This window comes from Momordica charantia, unplaced genomic scaffold (assembly GCF_013281855.1).
Source record: "Momordica charantia cultivar OHB3-1 unplaced genomic scaffold, Mcharantia_2.0 BLBB01000098.1, whole genome shotgun sequence".
In the NCBI taxonomy this organism is placed as follows: Eukaryota; Viridiplantae; Streptophyta; class Magnoliopsida; order Cucurbitales; family Cucurbitaceae; genus Momordica; species Momordica charantia.
In genome coordinates this window covers 14,364-28,248 of record NW_028275254.1, presented here as the reverse complement: position 1 = coordinate 28,248, position 13,885 = coordinate 14,364, and the positions used below count along the sequence as shown (strand labels likewise).

General features: G+C 31.2%; 1 protein-coding gene across 1 annotated transcript; it reads right to left on the bottom strand.

Moving 5' to 3' along the window:
- Window positions 1–202: 202 nt before the first annotated feature.
- LOC111020159 (tetrahydroberberine oxidase) lies at window positions 203–2,068 on the bottom strand. The gene has a single exon (XM_022296731.2). It carries the CDS (start codon window positions 2,033–2,035, stop codon window positions 413–415), a length of 1,623 nt encoding a protein of 540 aa, XP_022152423.2. The 5' UTR covers window positions 2,036–2,068; the 3' UTR covers window positions 203–412.
- Window positions 2,069–13,885: the final 11,817 nt, after the last annotated feature.

The window sequence follows — 13,885 nt, the reverse complement described above, 5'->3', positions numbered from 1 at the left end:
AAAAAACAAAAACCAAAATGAATTTCATAGAATTGATATGAACATGTATATAACTCAATTGGTTAATACATCTCTATACAAGTCCGTAACTTTTATATAATTTTTACGGTAATATTTGAACAAAAAAAAATCATAGAATAAAGAACTGCTCAAATAAATTTTATACAAGCTTAGCTACAAAAATATATATATATACAAAAAATTCTAACAAGCAAACTAGGAAATATTTATTTAATGCAAAAATACAAAAAGGATTTGTACGTATATTATTTGGCTTCAAATTGACCATATATGAGCCAAAAGAATACAATATATATTAAGGCATAAACTAAACAAAGTATAGAAAACCCCATTATTCTGATATCAGTATACATCCACTGTATTAATTGGGGTTTTCTTTGAATCACGACATCTAATGTCCCCTCTTCTTCCACCACGGCGAAAGAGAAGGAATGCTCTGCTCATTCCTAAAGAAATTAGATGGATCGACCTTAGTTTTTACACTCACCAACCTCTTAAAATTACTCTTGAAGTATTTCATTCCCCATATGCTTGCTTTGTCATAACTCGTGTTTCCATCTTTGTTGTTTGTTCCGATATCCAGATCTCGGTAATTGATATATGCAGCTCTTGGATTCTTTGAAACGAAAGGAGTCATGTAACTGTAAAGCTTACGGATCCAACTTATTTGTCTTTGTGCAGTATCTTCGCCTTCTCCCAATAACACAGCATAATGAATCTTATAAAGATTTCCAACTCTATGTGGAAAGGGGATCTCTAATTCAGAAATCTCACTCATTTTTCCACCGTAAGGGATAAGAAGCATTTGTGCAAATTGAACTTCTTCTTCATTGAATAATTCCCATATACCCTCGATCCCAGCTTTGGGGATTGGCTCATTGACATAGTCGGATTTACCTTTGAAGGTGCCTTTCCATGCCAAACTCCTATCGAGAAGGACATTTAATGGTTGTCCTTGGAAGCCGGCAAAATAGAGAACAGCTTCAATCCAACTCATTTCTATACAATCTTCTTTCGTTAGCCCTAACTCAGGGAAAGTCTTTTGCATGATGGGAAGAAGCTCATCGACTTGTCCGAGGAACAAGGAGTTGAAAGAAGCTTCCAGTGTTTTTTTTTTGTTTTGATTATTGCTTGAGTTGATCATGCCGTTTAATATGACTCTGATAAGAAGTCTGTCATCTTGTTTGCTAGCAACATATTGCCACTGATGGATTAGATTGGTGGCGTTTTGTTCCAAGTTTCTTGTGATTGTGAAAACAGTCACCACTGGTGGAACTGGGAGGAGCTTTATTTTCCATGCAAGAATGATTCCGAAGCTCGCTCCTCCTCCTCCTCTAATGGCCCAAAAAACATCCTCCCCCATTGATTTTCGGTCAAAGAGATTACCATTGACATCAATGAAGTAAGCATCAATCACGTTATCGGCAGCGAGGCCAAATTTTCGTAGCATCACACCATAGCCACCGCCGCTGAAGTGCCCGCCAACACCAACTGTCGAGCAAAGCCCAGCTGGGAACCCTAAAGTTTTGCTTTTCTCTGCAATTCTATAGTAGAGTTCACCAATGGTGGCTCCAGATTGCACCCATGCAACGTTTTTTTCCACATCCACGTCGATCGATCGAAGGTTTGTCAGATCAATAACAACGAAAGGAACGTTATCGGAGACATAAGAAAGACCCTCGTAGTCATGACCACCACTTCGTGTTCGTATCTGGAAGCCGTTACTTTTGGCACAAATGATGGATGCTTGAATGTGGGAAACTTGCAAGGGCGTCACGATTACTTGGGGCTTTGGAGTTTTGGCAGTCGCAAATCTTAGGTTCTGGATTGAGAAGTTCAAAATTGAAAAGTACGAAATATCGATGGGAGTGTAAACAATCTTTGAAATTGAAGAGTTGTTGGGAGAATGAAAAGAAAGACAACGGAGAAAATCTTCATAGTTGGAAGCAGAAGCTACCCATACAAAGGATAAGACAACAAAAATATAGGCTAAGGAGGTAATTGGAGACTTCATATTTGGTTTTGGGTTTTGGCAATGGATGAAGGGTTCCATTTATAGTGTAAAAGAGGCACCTCTCTTTTTTATTTAGCTGAAGAAAACGGAAGTGTCAAAGTTTGAGATTTAGATTATTGAACAAAGAAAATTCAAAGCACGGAACTAATTATAATGGATTGAGAAAACAATTTTTTTTTTTGGTCAGTTTTTCTCCATATAGTTTCCTAAGAAATTTGGTCAAGTCAATTACTTATTAGAAAAAGAAGAAAAAGAAAATTCCTCCTATGAGTAAGATAGATTTTTCTTTATTTTTTTAATACAATGTGGGGTAGTATTTGAAATCAGGATTAGGATATAAATATCTTTAACCTGTTTAATCTCGATTGACATAATTTAATTAACTATAGAGAGTGAAAGTAGTGATTTAGTAAATTAAGTTAGGTTGTGAACATTCACAAATAAAAAGAAATTGGTGTAAAGTCAGATTACATATTGAACTTAATATTTCATGTTAAAAAAACAAATATAATTTTTAAAATCAGAAAATGAAAAACAAAATAGTTATCAAACCAACATATGAGATTTCATACTTAGATATTACGTTAAAATCACTATTAAGTCTTAAGAAAATATTAATCGTTAGGGCGTCTATTACTCCCATTTGATCCGTGTGCGTGCGTGCGTGTATGTATATATATATAATTTTAAGAAACATGAGCTTTGAAAAGATATTAGAGATTTTTCAGAATTTAAGAGCACAAACAGGTAAGAAAAGAAAACAAGCCGTTTAAGGTGTTTGATATTTTAATTAATTAAACAAAAAAAAATTTGAGTTCAAATATTGATGGATATGTTTAATGTTTCGTAGATATATTGTTCTGTAAAATTGAAATAAAAATCTTATTCACTTCCAAATTAAAAAGTGGTGATAATGACATTGCAGAACTTTCAAGCAGGATTGAAGCCTTTGAAATTTCTTTATTCAAGACTTTTTTGAGATACATCCATCAAAGAATGACAATGTAGAACTTGGAGGATTTGTTTGCCGATAAAAGAAAACTTTTGACAAATCTCTTCTCAGGGCTTAAGTTAAGGTTTCGTGTGAATTTGTACTTAGTTTGATAAAGTATAAATTCACACCAAATTTTAGAAAAAAAATATAGATCAATCGATCCTCATGTAAGTTCTTTAAACATGAACTATTTTATTTTCTCCTTCTACAGGCTAAAAGTAAATAAGTAAGTAATAATAACAAAGGAATAAGAGATACAGATAAAAAACTTAACACCACAGGGATTATAGTGGTTTGTCCTATCTTAAGACTATGTCTAGTCTTCTGCGAAAAAACAGGTTCAACTATAGTTGAGAATATTACAATTGAGATCTCACTCAAGATATTATTATCTTGCTTCTAAGTACCCTAACAATGGCTACCTAGGATTACACAATTGAAAATACCCTCACTAAAACCCACGGGATACAAACTCCTTTTTTTCACGTACTGCCCACAACCACTCAAGTTTCTCTTATTTGGATTTTGTACTAATGAAACCTTAACAAAAAGGTTCTATTTATAAGAGGTCAAATATCCCGCATAGGTCATCTATTTTGACTCCATTATCCCAACAAAACTCACCATCTTATATTATTTTTTGAAATAAATATTTTATAATTAATGTTTAAGGTAAATATTTGATTGATATTGTATGCTCAATGAATGAGTTGGACCACTTTTTTACTATTATTTTGAATAGACAATTTAAGTTATTTACCTTTCAGTAAAGAAGCTGCCTCATAATTAAATTAAAGTATACTATTAGGTTGAAATTATTCTCTTCGTTTCTTTTTGCAATACTCCTTAAGGGTCGTTTGTTTTTCGGTAATGCAAATCTCCGGTATCTTCAAACGCCTAGAATTTCAGATATCCGGATTTTTTAGATGTTCGGTATCTTCAAATGACCACATTTGTTTCGTAGGAAAATATATATGGGTGTTCGGGAATATTTAGATAACCACGTTTGTTTTTTTTCACGATCTATTCATGAGAATGTTCTAGATTTATATGATGTTCCAAAAACGTCCTTACCAATATTCATATAATTTATACATTAATCTAATATAATTTACATTTATATAATAGATTTTCTTAAACTTAATTCAATATTTTAGGTTTTTTTATATTAATTTTATATATGTATTAATTTTTTTTTTTTTTTGATGTTATTCAGGTAGAATTCATATTAATATAAGACTTTTTAAAAGTTAATTAATATTAATATAAATTTCACTCTCAACTTTAATATTTTTTTAAAAAATACAATTATATAATTAATATTATATGAGGTAAAATTCATTTATTATATTATCAAATTATATTCTTTTAAGAAGAAAAATATCAAAGGTAAGCTGATCGTTAAAAAAATGCTGCTACAAAATTATTTTTTTAAGATAATAGATATTATTCATAATAATTCATTCCAAATATTAAAACTAAATGAAGATATTATATAATTTAATTGAAGTTTATTTTATATGTACATGTAATACATAAATATACTTAATTGCTATTAGTCCATGAATATATTTATTTATTTAAACTATAAAATTACAAATAAAACCAAAGAAATTTGATAAAAAAAATATATGAAAAAATAACGTAGGAGTAAAAATGTCAACATAGAATGCTCTCGACATGGGAATCATGGAAAACGCATGTCTCAAAAGACATCCAAATCGACTTGGATGTCTTCCAAATGATATCCTAAGATACCCAGGCATCTCGAGATACTCGGATATCCTAGATTATCACAAAACAAACGTGAGAATCCAGATGTCCGTCTTACAGGAATCTTAGATTTCCATGAAACAAACGTCCTTATAGATAAGCACCTTTTCAAATATGGTCGTGATTCCGGCGGTAATTGTTGTCACCGTACTACGGCGTAATTTCTTTTAATCTAATTTTTCTTAAACTACGCATTTAAGTGAATTTTTTTTAAAATATTTTATTGGGATAAAATTTTATAACTTTTCTCCTATGATATTTATCCCTTTAAACAGCAAGCAGGGATTCTAGCTGAAATTTATTGAGTTTACAAAATTCAGTTAATAAATTCTCAATGCAATTTGTCAATAAGTATGTATGTATATATATAAGTATGTATATATATATATCTATATATATATATATATATATTATATATTTTGTTATACGAAGAAAATGGAGATCGGATTAAACAATCGGGAAGGAGGAATGGAGCCAAAGAAGAAGCGGACCCGCGAAAGGTAAGTGGGCCGGCGTGGAGACCTTCTTGGCGCCAAGGAGGGCCGAGAACCTCATCGATTCTTCCCGACGCCCGCACAGCCCGATCCTAGTTGACTTAGTCTCGGTCGTGAATGCAGCATAAGGCTCACTCTATCTAGATCTCCTAGATGGACTAAATTTGACTTATGTAAATACTGAAGGGAATAAGATTCGACTGATGTAAATCCTGGAGAGATTAGGATTCGTCTTCTATACACCCTACTCTCTATACTCAACTAATGTGATACTGACTTAAGCATCGGAGTCCGTGTGGCAAAAGCCACACCGGTCTTAAAGCTATTCTATTCTGCAGTCTTGTTAATCCCTCTTCTTAGAAGATTGGTGCGAATTTGGCAAGATCCCAAGAGGCAAAATTTGATAAGCCTTTTTAAATATGGTCATGATTCCGACTCTAATTCTGGTAACTATACTAGGGCGTAATTTCTTTTGATCTAATTCTGGTCGTAATTTCTTTTATTGTGATTCCGACTGTAATCCCCTTTTGATTGCTGACATTGTTCGGTGTCCCATGTCCCGTCTCATTGTTTCCTCTTAGTTCTCGGGCTTTTACCCCTCGTTCTCCCGAAAAAGAGAAAAAGGGCTGCTCGCCCTACCGAAGTACCAAAGGTCCAAGAAAGCACTGGCACCAACGGAAAAGAAGGAGTTCATGTAGCTGTTACGCCCGCCCCCTTGTTAGACAAATGGGGCAGTAGGTTCGACACTTCAATAGCCGATATTATAGATATATATATATTCGAAAAAAGCTCAATATATATTTTTTAACGATCACAAAAAAAGAAAAAAAAGCTCAATATTGGATTGAGTGTGACAAAAATCTTTTGTTCAAGTTACATGGGAAAAATAAAAAAACAGTTAATTGGAGAATACGTGCACGGGAATTTCTTTCTTGCCCCGCTGGTCGATCGAATAAATCTAAAATTCAATAACGTTGAAATCTAACAAACTTTGGAACCTAATTACAATATTAGGTGTAGCACGTGATTCTAAACGTTTTAAAATAATCTTTGTCGGTAACATTTTCATTTTATTTAATACAATATAAAAATAAAATGCAAATGCAGTTTACCCAATAAAGTAGATCATTAATTTTTTTTAATAAAAATAGACTATAATAGACCATATGTAAATTAATTTTTTATAATAATCTTTTTTTAATATGCCAACTTGAGCGTAACTCAATTGGTTAAGTCATATATTCTCCACTAAAAGGTCCGAGATGAGGATTGAAAAAAATATATATTATTATAGAATAACTTAAATGAAAATATGTTATTAAAAATTTAAATTCAGTCAAAATACTTTTTCAGATAGTTAAAAATAAAATTGAATATTAAATGAGAGGAAAGAGAAAATAAATTAAAATGTATTCCTCTCAAGTTATTTTTAAGGTTAAAAAAAATATATCTTTTTACTTTTAAAAAGGTGATGGAACATAATATCACATTTTTTTAAAAATTAAAACCAATTACGATTTTTCCTCGCATTGTCAAGATTGTTGATGATTTTGTTGATAACTAAAATGCTCATCGAATTACATCTATTAAAATAATATTTTTTTTAGTCTTAAAAAGAATAGTGTTCTTATTTTAGGAACAAATAAAGATTAAAATATGAATATTACAAAAATTAAAATGCTAAATATATCAACTGTTCTATTGTCCTTAATATTTTAAAATATTCGATTTTACTTTTAATGAATTAAAAATTTTCAATTAGGTCATTGTATTATATAGATTAATTTTTGTTAATAAAATACATGTATTTCATTAAATTATTGTTTTCATTAACCTATTTAGATACGCGAGCATGTCTAGACATGCAAGCTAGAAATAATACACTTAGTTAATGAGCAAGTTTGATTTTGATGATAAGCCAGATGAATTTTATATATCAATGAGTAGTATCTAAGTAGCATGTTCACGTGTATAAATATATTAATAAAGTAATAATTTGATGATATCAACTTTTTATTTACCATTCCAATAAACTTTTTTTTCTGCAAAATGTCTTAATTGAAAATCTTAGTACACTAGGGACAAAATTAAAAATTTTTACAAGATTAATGACCAAATTGTCAATTATTTATCACATCATGGACCACTATTTATATTTTGTTAAAATTGAAATACAAAATGAAAATATAAAATTTATCCCCAATTAATATTGTTGACGCCGGATTTTGGAAAGGTCCACGTGTCCCTCGGACGAGTGGCACTGGTGCGGTGTCCTGCCTAATACACTCTGATGCTCAAGTCAATAACCGGGGTAGGAAATAGGGAAAAGACACCTTAAGTATTAGTGACAGGCTTTTCACTTACCTGGTGAAGGTAAGCGTCCTTCCTTATATAGGCTCAGGTAGCCGACGAGTAAGGACGACGGTTGGGGTGGCAGGGATGCGCCACATAGTATGATGCCTGTCGAGGGTGTACGTCCTCGACAACTGGCAAGTGGTGCCACCACTGGCAGGTTTGGAGCCTACCACCTGTCGCTGAAGCACGCTAAGAAGACTAAATTGTTTCAAGCACTGACAGAACCAGAAGCGTCCCTTGTTTCAAAGTAAGACGACGGGTTATTATGGTGGAGCATGTGGTTTAATTCGATGCAAAGCGAAGAACCTTACCAAGGTTTGACGGAGACGAAAACGAGTATCCCCTTGTCGTTGTAGTGTACTGTGTGTAACCGCTTGTGGTCCTGCACTCATCAAAGGTGGATACGTATCCTTCTCGGTTTTACCCTCAACATATATATTTATCTAATTTAAGAAAATGAAAAGGTAAAAAAAAAATTATACATGAGTTAAAAAAAGAAAGGGCCAAAATGAGGACAAAAATTTCTCCCAATAATCCCTTCTATATATACTATAGATGTCACCGAGAGGTTATTTTGTTTTAAAGTAATCTTAATTTTTTGTAGAGGGACTATATAAGCGTTTGATAAACATTTTATTTTGAGTTTTTTCACTTGCGTATTTTTTCATACTTTTTTATCTACTTTTTAATAATGTTTTGAAATTTTAGCTTAAATTTTGAAAAGTAGTTTCTAAAAAAAATTTTTAGTTATTAAAATTTTGCTAAAGATTTTAAATGTGTTGGTAAGAAATTGTGAAAAATATATAAAAAAAATTGAGAAAAAATAGACATAATTTTTAAAAACTGGAAACATGAAATCATTGCTAAATAGTTTGTACGATTTGTTTATATTAATATATTATAATTACATATTGGGGAAGGAAAAGAGAAAGATTTAGGAGAGGAAATTATGAGGGAGCTAGAGAAAATTGAAAGAGCTATGAGAAGAAGAATCGGTGGAATAACTCCCCACAAATAATATTGTTAGTTCTTTTATTCTACAATCAATTAATGTTTATGGCTTCAAATATATATATTAATGTAAATTTTAGTATATAGTTCGGCTGATAAAAAAGTTGTGAGTTTGAATATTCAATTCCGATTTACGAAAAAATATATATATTAATATATCACATAAGCTAGTCGATGTTGAAATTGGATAGATTAAAACCTTTGCAACTCATTTTTTTCTTACCAATTTCACATCTTATGCTCTAAAAAGCCTTATTAGGCTCATTTTCTTTGTCACCGTGTCACCTCTTCCTTCATTCTCCTTTAATTAGTATATAATCAGTCTTAATTGCGATCAAAATAGTTATTTTTTAAAAAGGTAGGATCTAAAATAGAGTTAAAACAAAAAAGTTGACAAAAAGTTAAATATTAATCTTCTGAAGCAATTGTATAAAATGCAACTTACTACTATTTATCTCATATAGATTAAAAGTTCATTAAAGGAGAAAATAAAAGAAAAAAAAAACTTATTTCAATGATCCTAGAAAGCCCAATCCAAATAAGATCAAAGACGTTGAGTGTGTTTGAGAGTGATAGTAGAATTACTGATTCTGGAAAAAAGAGATTTAAGTATAATTGATTTTCCAAAATCTCATCCATGTGATAGTTTATAAAGTAATTTGAAACTTTCCTAAAATCAGCTTTTTAATTTGCCAAATATAATTAATAAAAAAGAGTGATTTTGACCATAGTAGAAGTAATTTTAGTCGGGCCAAAATTACTTCCAACCCTTCATCTAATAAGTTACGAATTGAACCAATTGACTTCTTAAGATTGGGCCAATTGGGCCAATCAAGTAGTTTAGGTTGATTGAGCCTATGGTTTTGGGATGAATCCTAACCTAAATTTTTTAGGATTTCAGTGATACGACAATGACATGACATGTAAACACTTTTTTCATTAGATGATAATAATTTCTTCTTTTAATATTCAATAACTTGCTCGTAACGCTCGACAAAGTCCTTAATCGTTGTGTCACATATGATCAGTCGTCACTCTTTCAAATTACTAAAACGACCAACCTCCAATTATTGTTTCGCTTTGTTAAAGATCCCACGTGAAAAAATACGAGAACCTAACAAGATTTATAGAATAAATGAACTTCATTGATATTGATATGGTATCACAAATCAACGAATTCAAACGAGTATCTGGTCCGAAAATAGAATCTAGAGTAGGCCCTTAAAAAAAACTCTATCCATTTCCATTATTTCTTTTTGTTTGTATTTCCTTTCTCCCCACTCTTCTTCACTCCCTTAGTCCTCTAAAGTCCCAACACACTCTCTTATCTTGTATTATGACAGCCCCACTACTGTCCTAAACCAACCATGCAAGTACCATAAGCTCTGTCCAAAATGAAGTCTTTTTCGAGCTCCTTTCTTGCTTTTGCCTTTCCTTTCATTGTAACTTTTGCAATTTGCATTTGGGAATCTTCAGCCGGTAGCCACCTTGATTTTCTCCGATGTTCTCTCTTCGTTCTGCCGTGGGACGACTCCATTGCGAAGGTGGTTTACACTCGGGCAAACTCTTCGTTCACTTTTGTTTTGACTGATCTTACTAACTTATTCCCCTTCCCTTATGTTTTGTCTCCAGTAGTAGCTTGAGTTTCGAATTCTTAAAACTTACGCATTCTACCATCTTGATGAAATGACTTTCTACAATATAATGCATATCACACATTCATTGAATGAACTTTAATGCATATGCTTCTCATCTAATGCAGGATCGTTATGCTCTGATACCAAACTGACACGATCTACCCCAAAACACCTACTAGTCCTAGATGAGATGTGCCGACTACAAACCCTGACTAGCTATGGAATCTATAGTCAACTTCTTCTTAGCTTTGACCTGAACTTTGACTAACAAGCTCTGAATGGATGTGCAATACTAAAATAATAATCTTTACAAAACAATCATTTCTACGTCTATTATAAACATTCTATTCTGTCAACATAGGGTAAATATAAAACTCTTTACAAACACACTACATTTACGTACAAAATGATATGCAACTCTTAAACTACTCTGGGTGGCAGAAGCTGAACAACTACTTAAGTACAACCTGGGTGAAAAACATAAGATAAAGAGTGAGCTGAAAATCTCAAAAAGTAGTAAGTTGATAAGAAAATAATCTCATAAAACGTCTTTCATAAACAACTGGAATTCAAGTTCTTAAAAACATTATAAAACTGAAGTAATATTATAAACTTCATAAAATCTCAGTGAACTTTCTCGTAGTAAACTTGTAACACTACTTTCAGAACAACCAAGCAATGCTTCCAAGCCGCAGATTCAGACTAGGATTTGGAATTCAGATTTGGCTCTAATTGCCCCAACATTCCCCTGCGATCTACTTACGCTAACTTCTTGACCTGCTCTAAAAGCACATTCTAAAAAAATATGTAAAACATTCTTCTTCAAACATAAAATAAGTTAGAGAAAACTTAACATCACACATTTACCGATATTTTATATTAGGGGATTTGTAATGGGTAGCATATAAGTTTTATATATTTAGCAAAATAGCATGCCTTTTTTATATTTTCAGATATAGCATTTTTTTTAAAATCCTGATTTTAAAATTTTCAGTATTCCCAAATTGCCCTTTTCAGTTATCGCTTCGTTATTATATATCAAACATATATCACATATATATCAGGAGTATATCTGACAACATTAGTATATCATAAGTAAATCAATAGTATATCAGAAGTCAATCAGTTCTATATCAGTTGTATAATAGTAAATCACTATTTTATCTACTTTAACCTTTTGTCTTATATTTTTGATCAATTAGAAATCAGTAGGTATTGGCATGCATGGAAAATGAGAAAAAAAATTTGATACTTACTGAAAATGAGAAAGAAAACTTGAAAGGAACGTGAATGTGAACGTCAATGGTGATTTTCGAAATTACTGTGAATGACAACACTACAAGAAATTAGAGGTAAATAGAAACTTAGAGTTTTTCTGTATATCAATAATATATCAGTGATATATCAAGTATACATCGTACATATATCAATAGTACAATTAAGTTTTATTTAAAGTTTTAAAGATCAAAACGAAATCAGCAACAATGTCATTCTTAAAAGGTTTAAACATCATTCTTGGGTATCAACATCAACATCAAATCAGCAGCAAAGTCCTTCAACCAAAAACTTAAAGGTTTAAACATCAAAACGAACCAGTAGCATAAACCAAAAGTAGACTAACAATGTCATTCTTAAAATTCTATAAAAGAAGAAGCATAAGTTCCAGAAGCATAAATTCCAACAGTCTAGAAAAGCGTAAGTTTCATTCTTGTATAATCTTTAGGTAAAAGCTTGAGACATCAATCTTTGTTCTTGGTGATTGTCGTGTCATCGGAGATAATATATTTCAAGCTTTTCGTTTTTCCATAGACAACACTTTTGACGTTGGTTTATGTTGTCTTTTGGGACGAACGACATCAACATTTTCGACGATGTTTTTTTATTTCATTTTTCGTGTTTGTACATTGCTTTTATCCGGAAAAAGAAATTATTTCATATATTAGTAGTATATCAGAAAACATATATTTGAGGTAATATGTTCGAAATAATTGGTAGATATCATAGTTATATCAGAAGTAAATCAATTTCATATCATATGTATATCAAACATATATCACATATATATCAGGAGTATATCTGTTAATCATAGTTATATCAGAACTAAATCAATAGTATATCAGAAATCAATCAGTTCTATATCACCTATAATAGTAGATATCATAGTTATATCAGAAGTAAATCAATTTCATATCATATGTATATCAAACATATATGACATATATATCAGGAGTATATCTGTCAATCATAGTTATATCATAAGTAAATCAATAGTATATCAGAAGTTAATCAGTTCTATATCACCTATAGTGGTACATATCATAGTTATATCAGAAGTAAATCAATTTCATATCAGATGTATATGAAACATATATGACATATATATCAGGAGTATATCTGTCAATCATAGTTATATCATAAGTAAATCAATAGTATATCAGAAGTCAATCAGTTCTATATCACCTATAGTGGTACATATCATAGTTATATCAGAAGTAAATCAATTTCATATCAGATGTATATGAAACATATATGACATATATATCAGGAGTATATTTGTCAATCATAGTTATATCATAAGTAAATCAATAGTATATCAGAAGTCAATCAATTCTATGTCACCTATAGTAGTAGATATCATAGTTATATCAGAAGTAAATCAATTTCATATCATATGTATATCAAACATATATCACATATATATCAGGAGTATATCTGTCAATCATTAGTATATCAGAAGTCAATCAGAAGTAATTTATTGTTGGTACGGGCCTGCAGGGTATACTTGTAATTTAAAACGTGGGCCTCCGTTTTTTTGCAAAAAAAATGCTATATTTGAAAAACTCAAACCTTGTTGCTATTTTGCTTATTTTCCTAACTTTTTTGCTATATCTCAAGTTGCCCCTTTATATTATGGTCTTTTAGCACAAAGTAATCTTAATACACATAGAAGAATAATTCTTTCAACGCGGGAGGTAAATAGTATCAAAGACCTTTATATTTCCCAGATATTATCTCATTTGGTTGGTTGGCACTACTAGCTTTTGGAATTCCAATTTCAACCTAAAGGATGCTCTAAGTCGAACGACTCTAAAATTATTCCAAAAGCTCAACCGTTCAAAAAAAAGGAGAAGATATTCTGAGGGGAGGATTTTCTCTCTATTTTTTTTTTATGCTTCACATAAATTCAGTTATGACTTCTTAAGAATTAGTTATGTGTGGCTAGCACCTTATCGGTGTATAATTTTTCTACTTTGTAGGTTTCAAATCTCTTTTATCTAAAAGAATGATGGAGATTTAATAATTTTGTTAGGACAAATTTACGTATCAACCGTTATAATTAATTAGGAATAATCATACCATAACAAAACGAGGGATGTGGATAGGGTAATTGAAAGAAAATGATCTCAATCAAGATCTCCTAAATTAGAGCATAATTTATACAATGAGTAACGGAAAAAGTGATAATATTGTAGGAAAGAGCAGAGTGATAATAGAGTCCATTTAAATCCAATACGTGTCATTCTATCTATTATGCACCTTTGGCTAATAATAAAGACAAATTATTGTCAACTACTACTGACTTCAG

Bases quoted from the DNA above. Each gene is read 5' to 3' on its own strand.
- LOC111020159 (XM_022296731.2), bottom strand. From the start codon at position 2,035: ATGAAGTCTCCAATTACCTCCTTAGCCTATATTTTTGTTGTCTTATCC.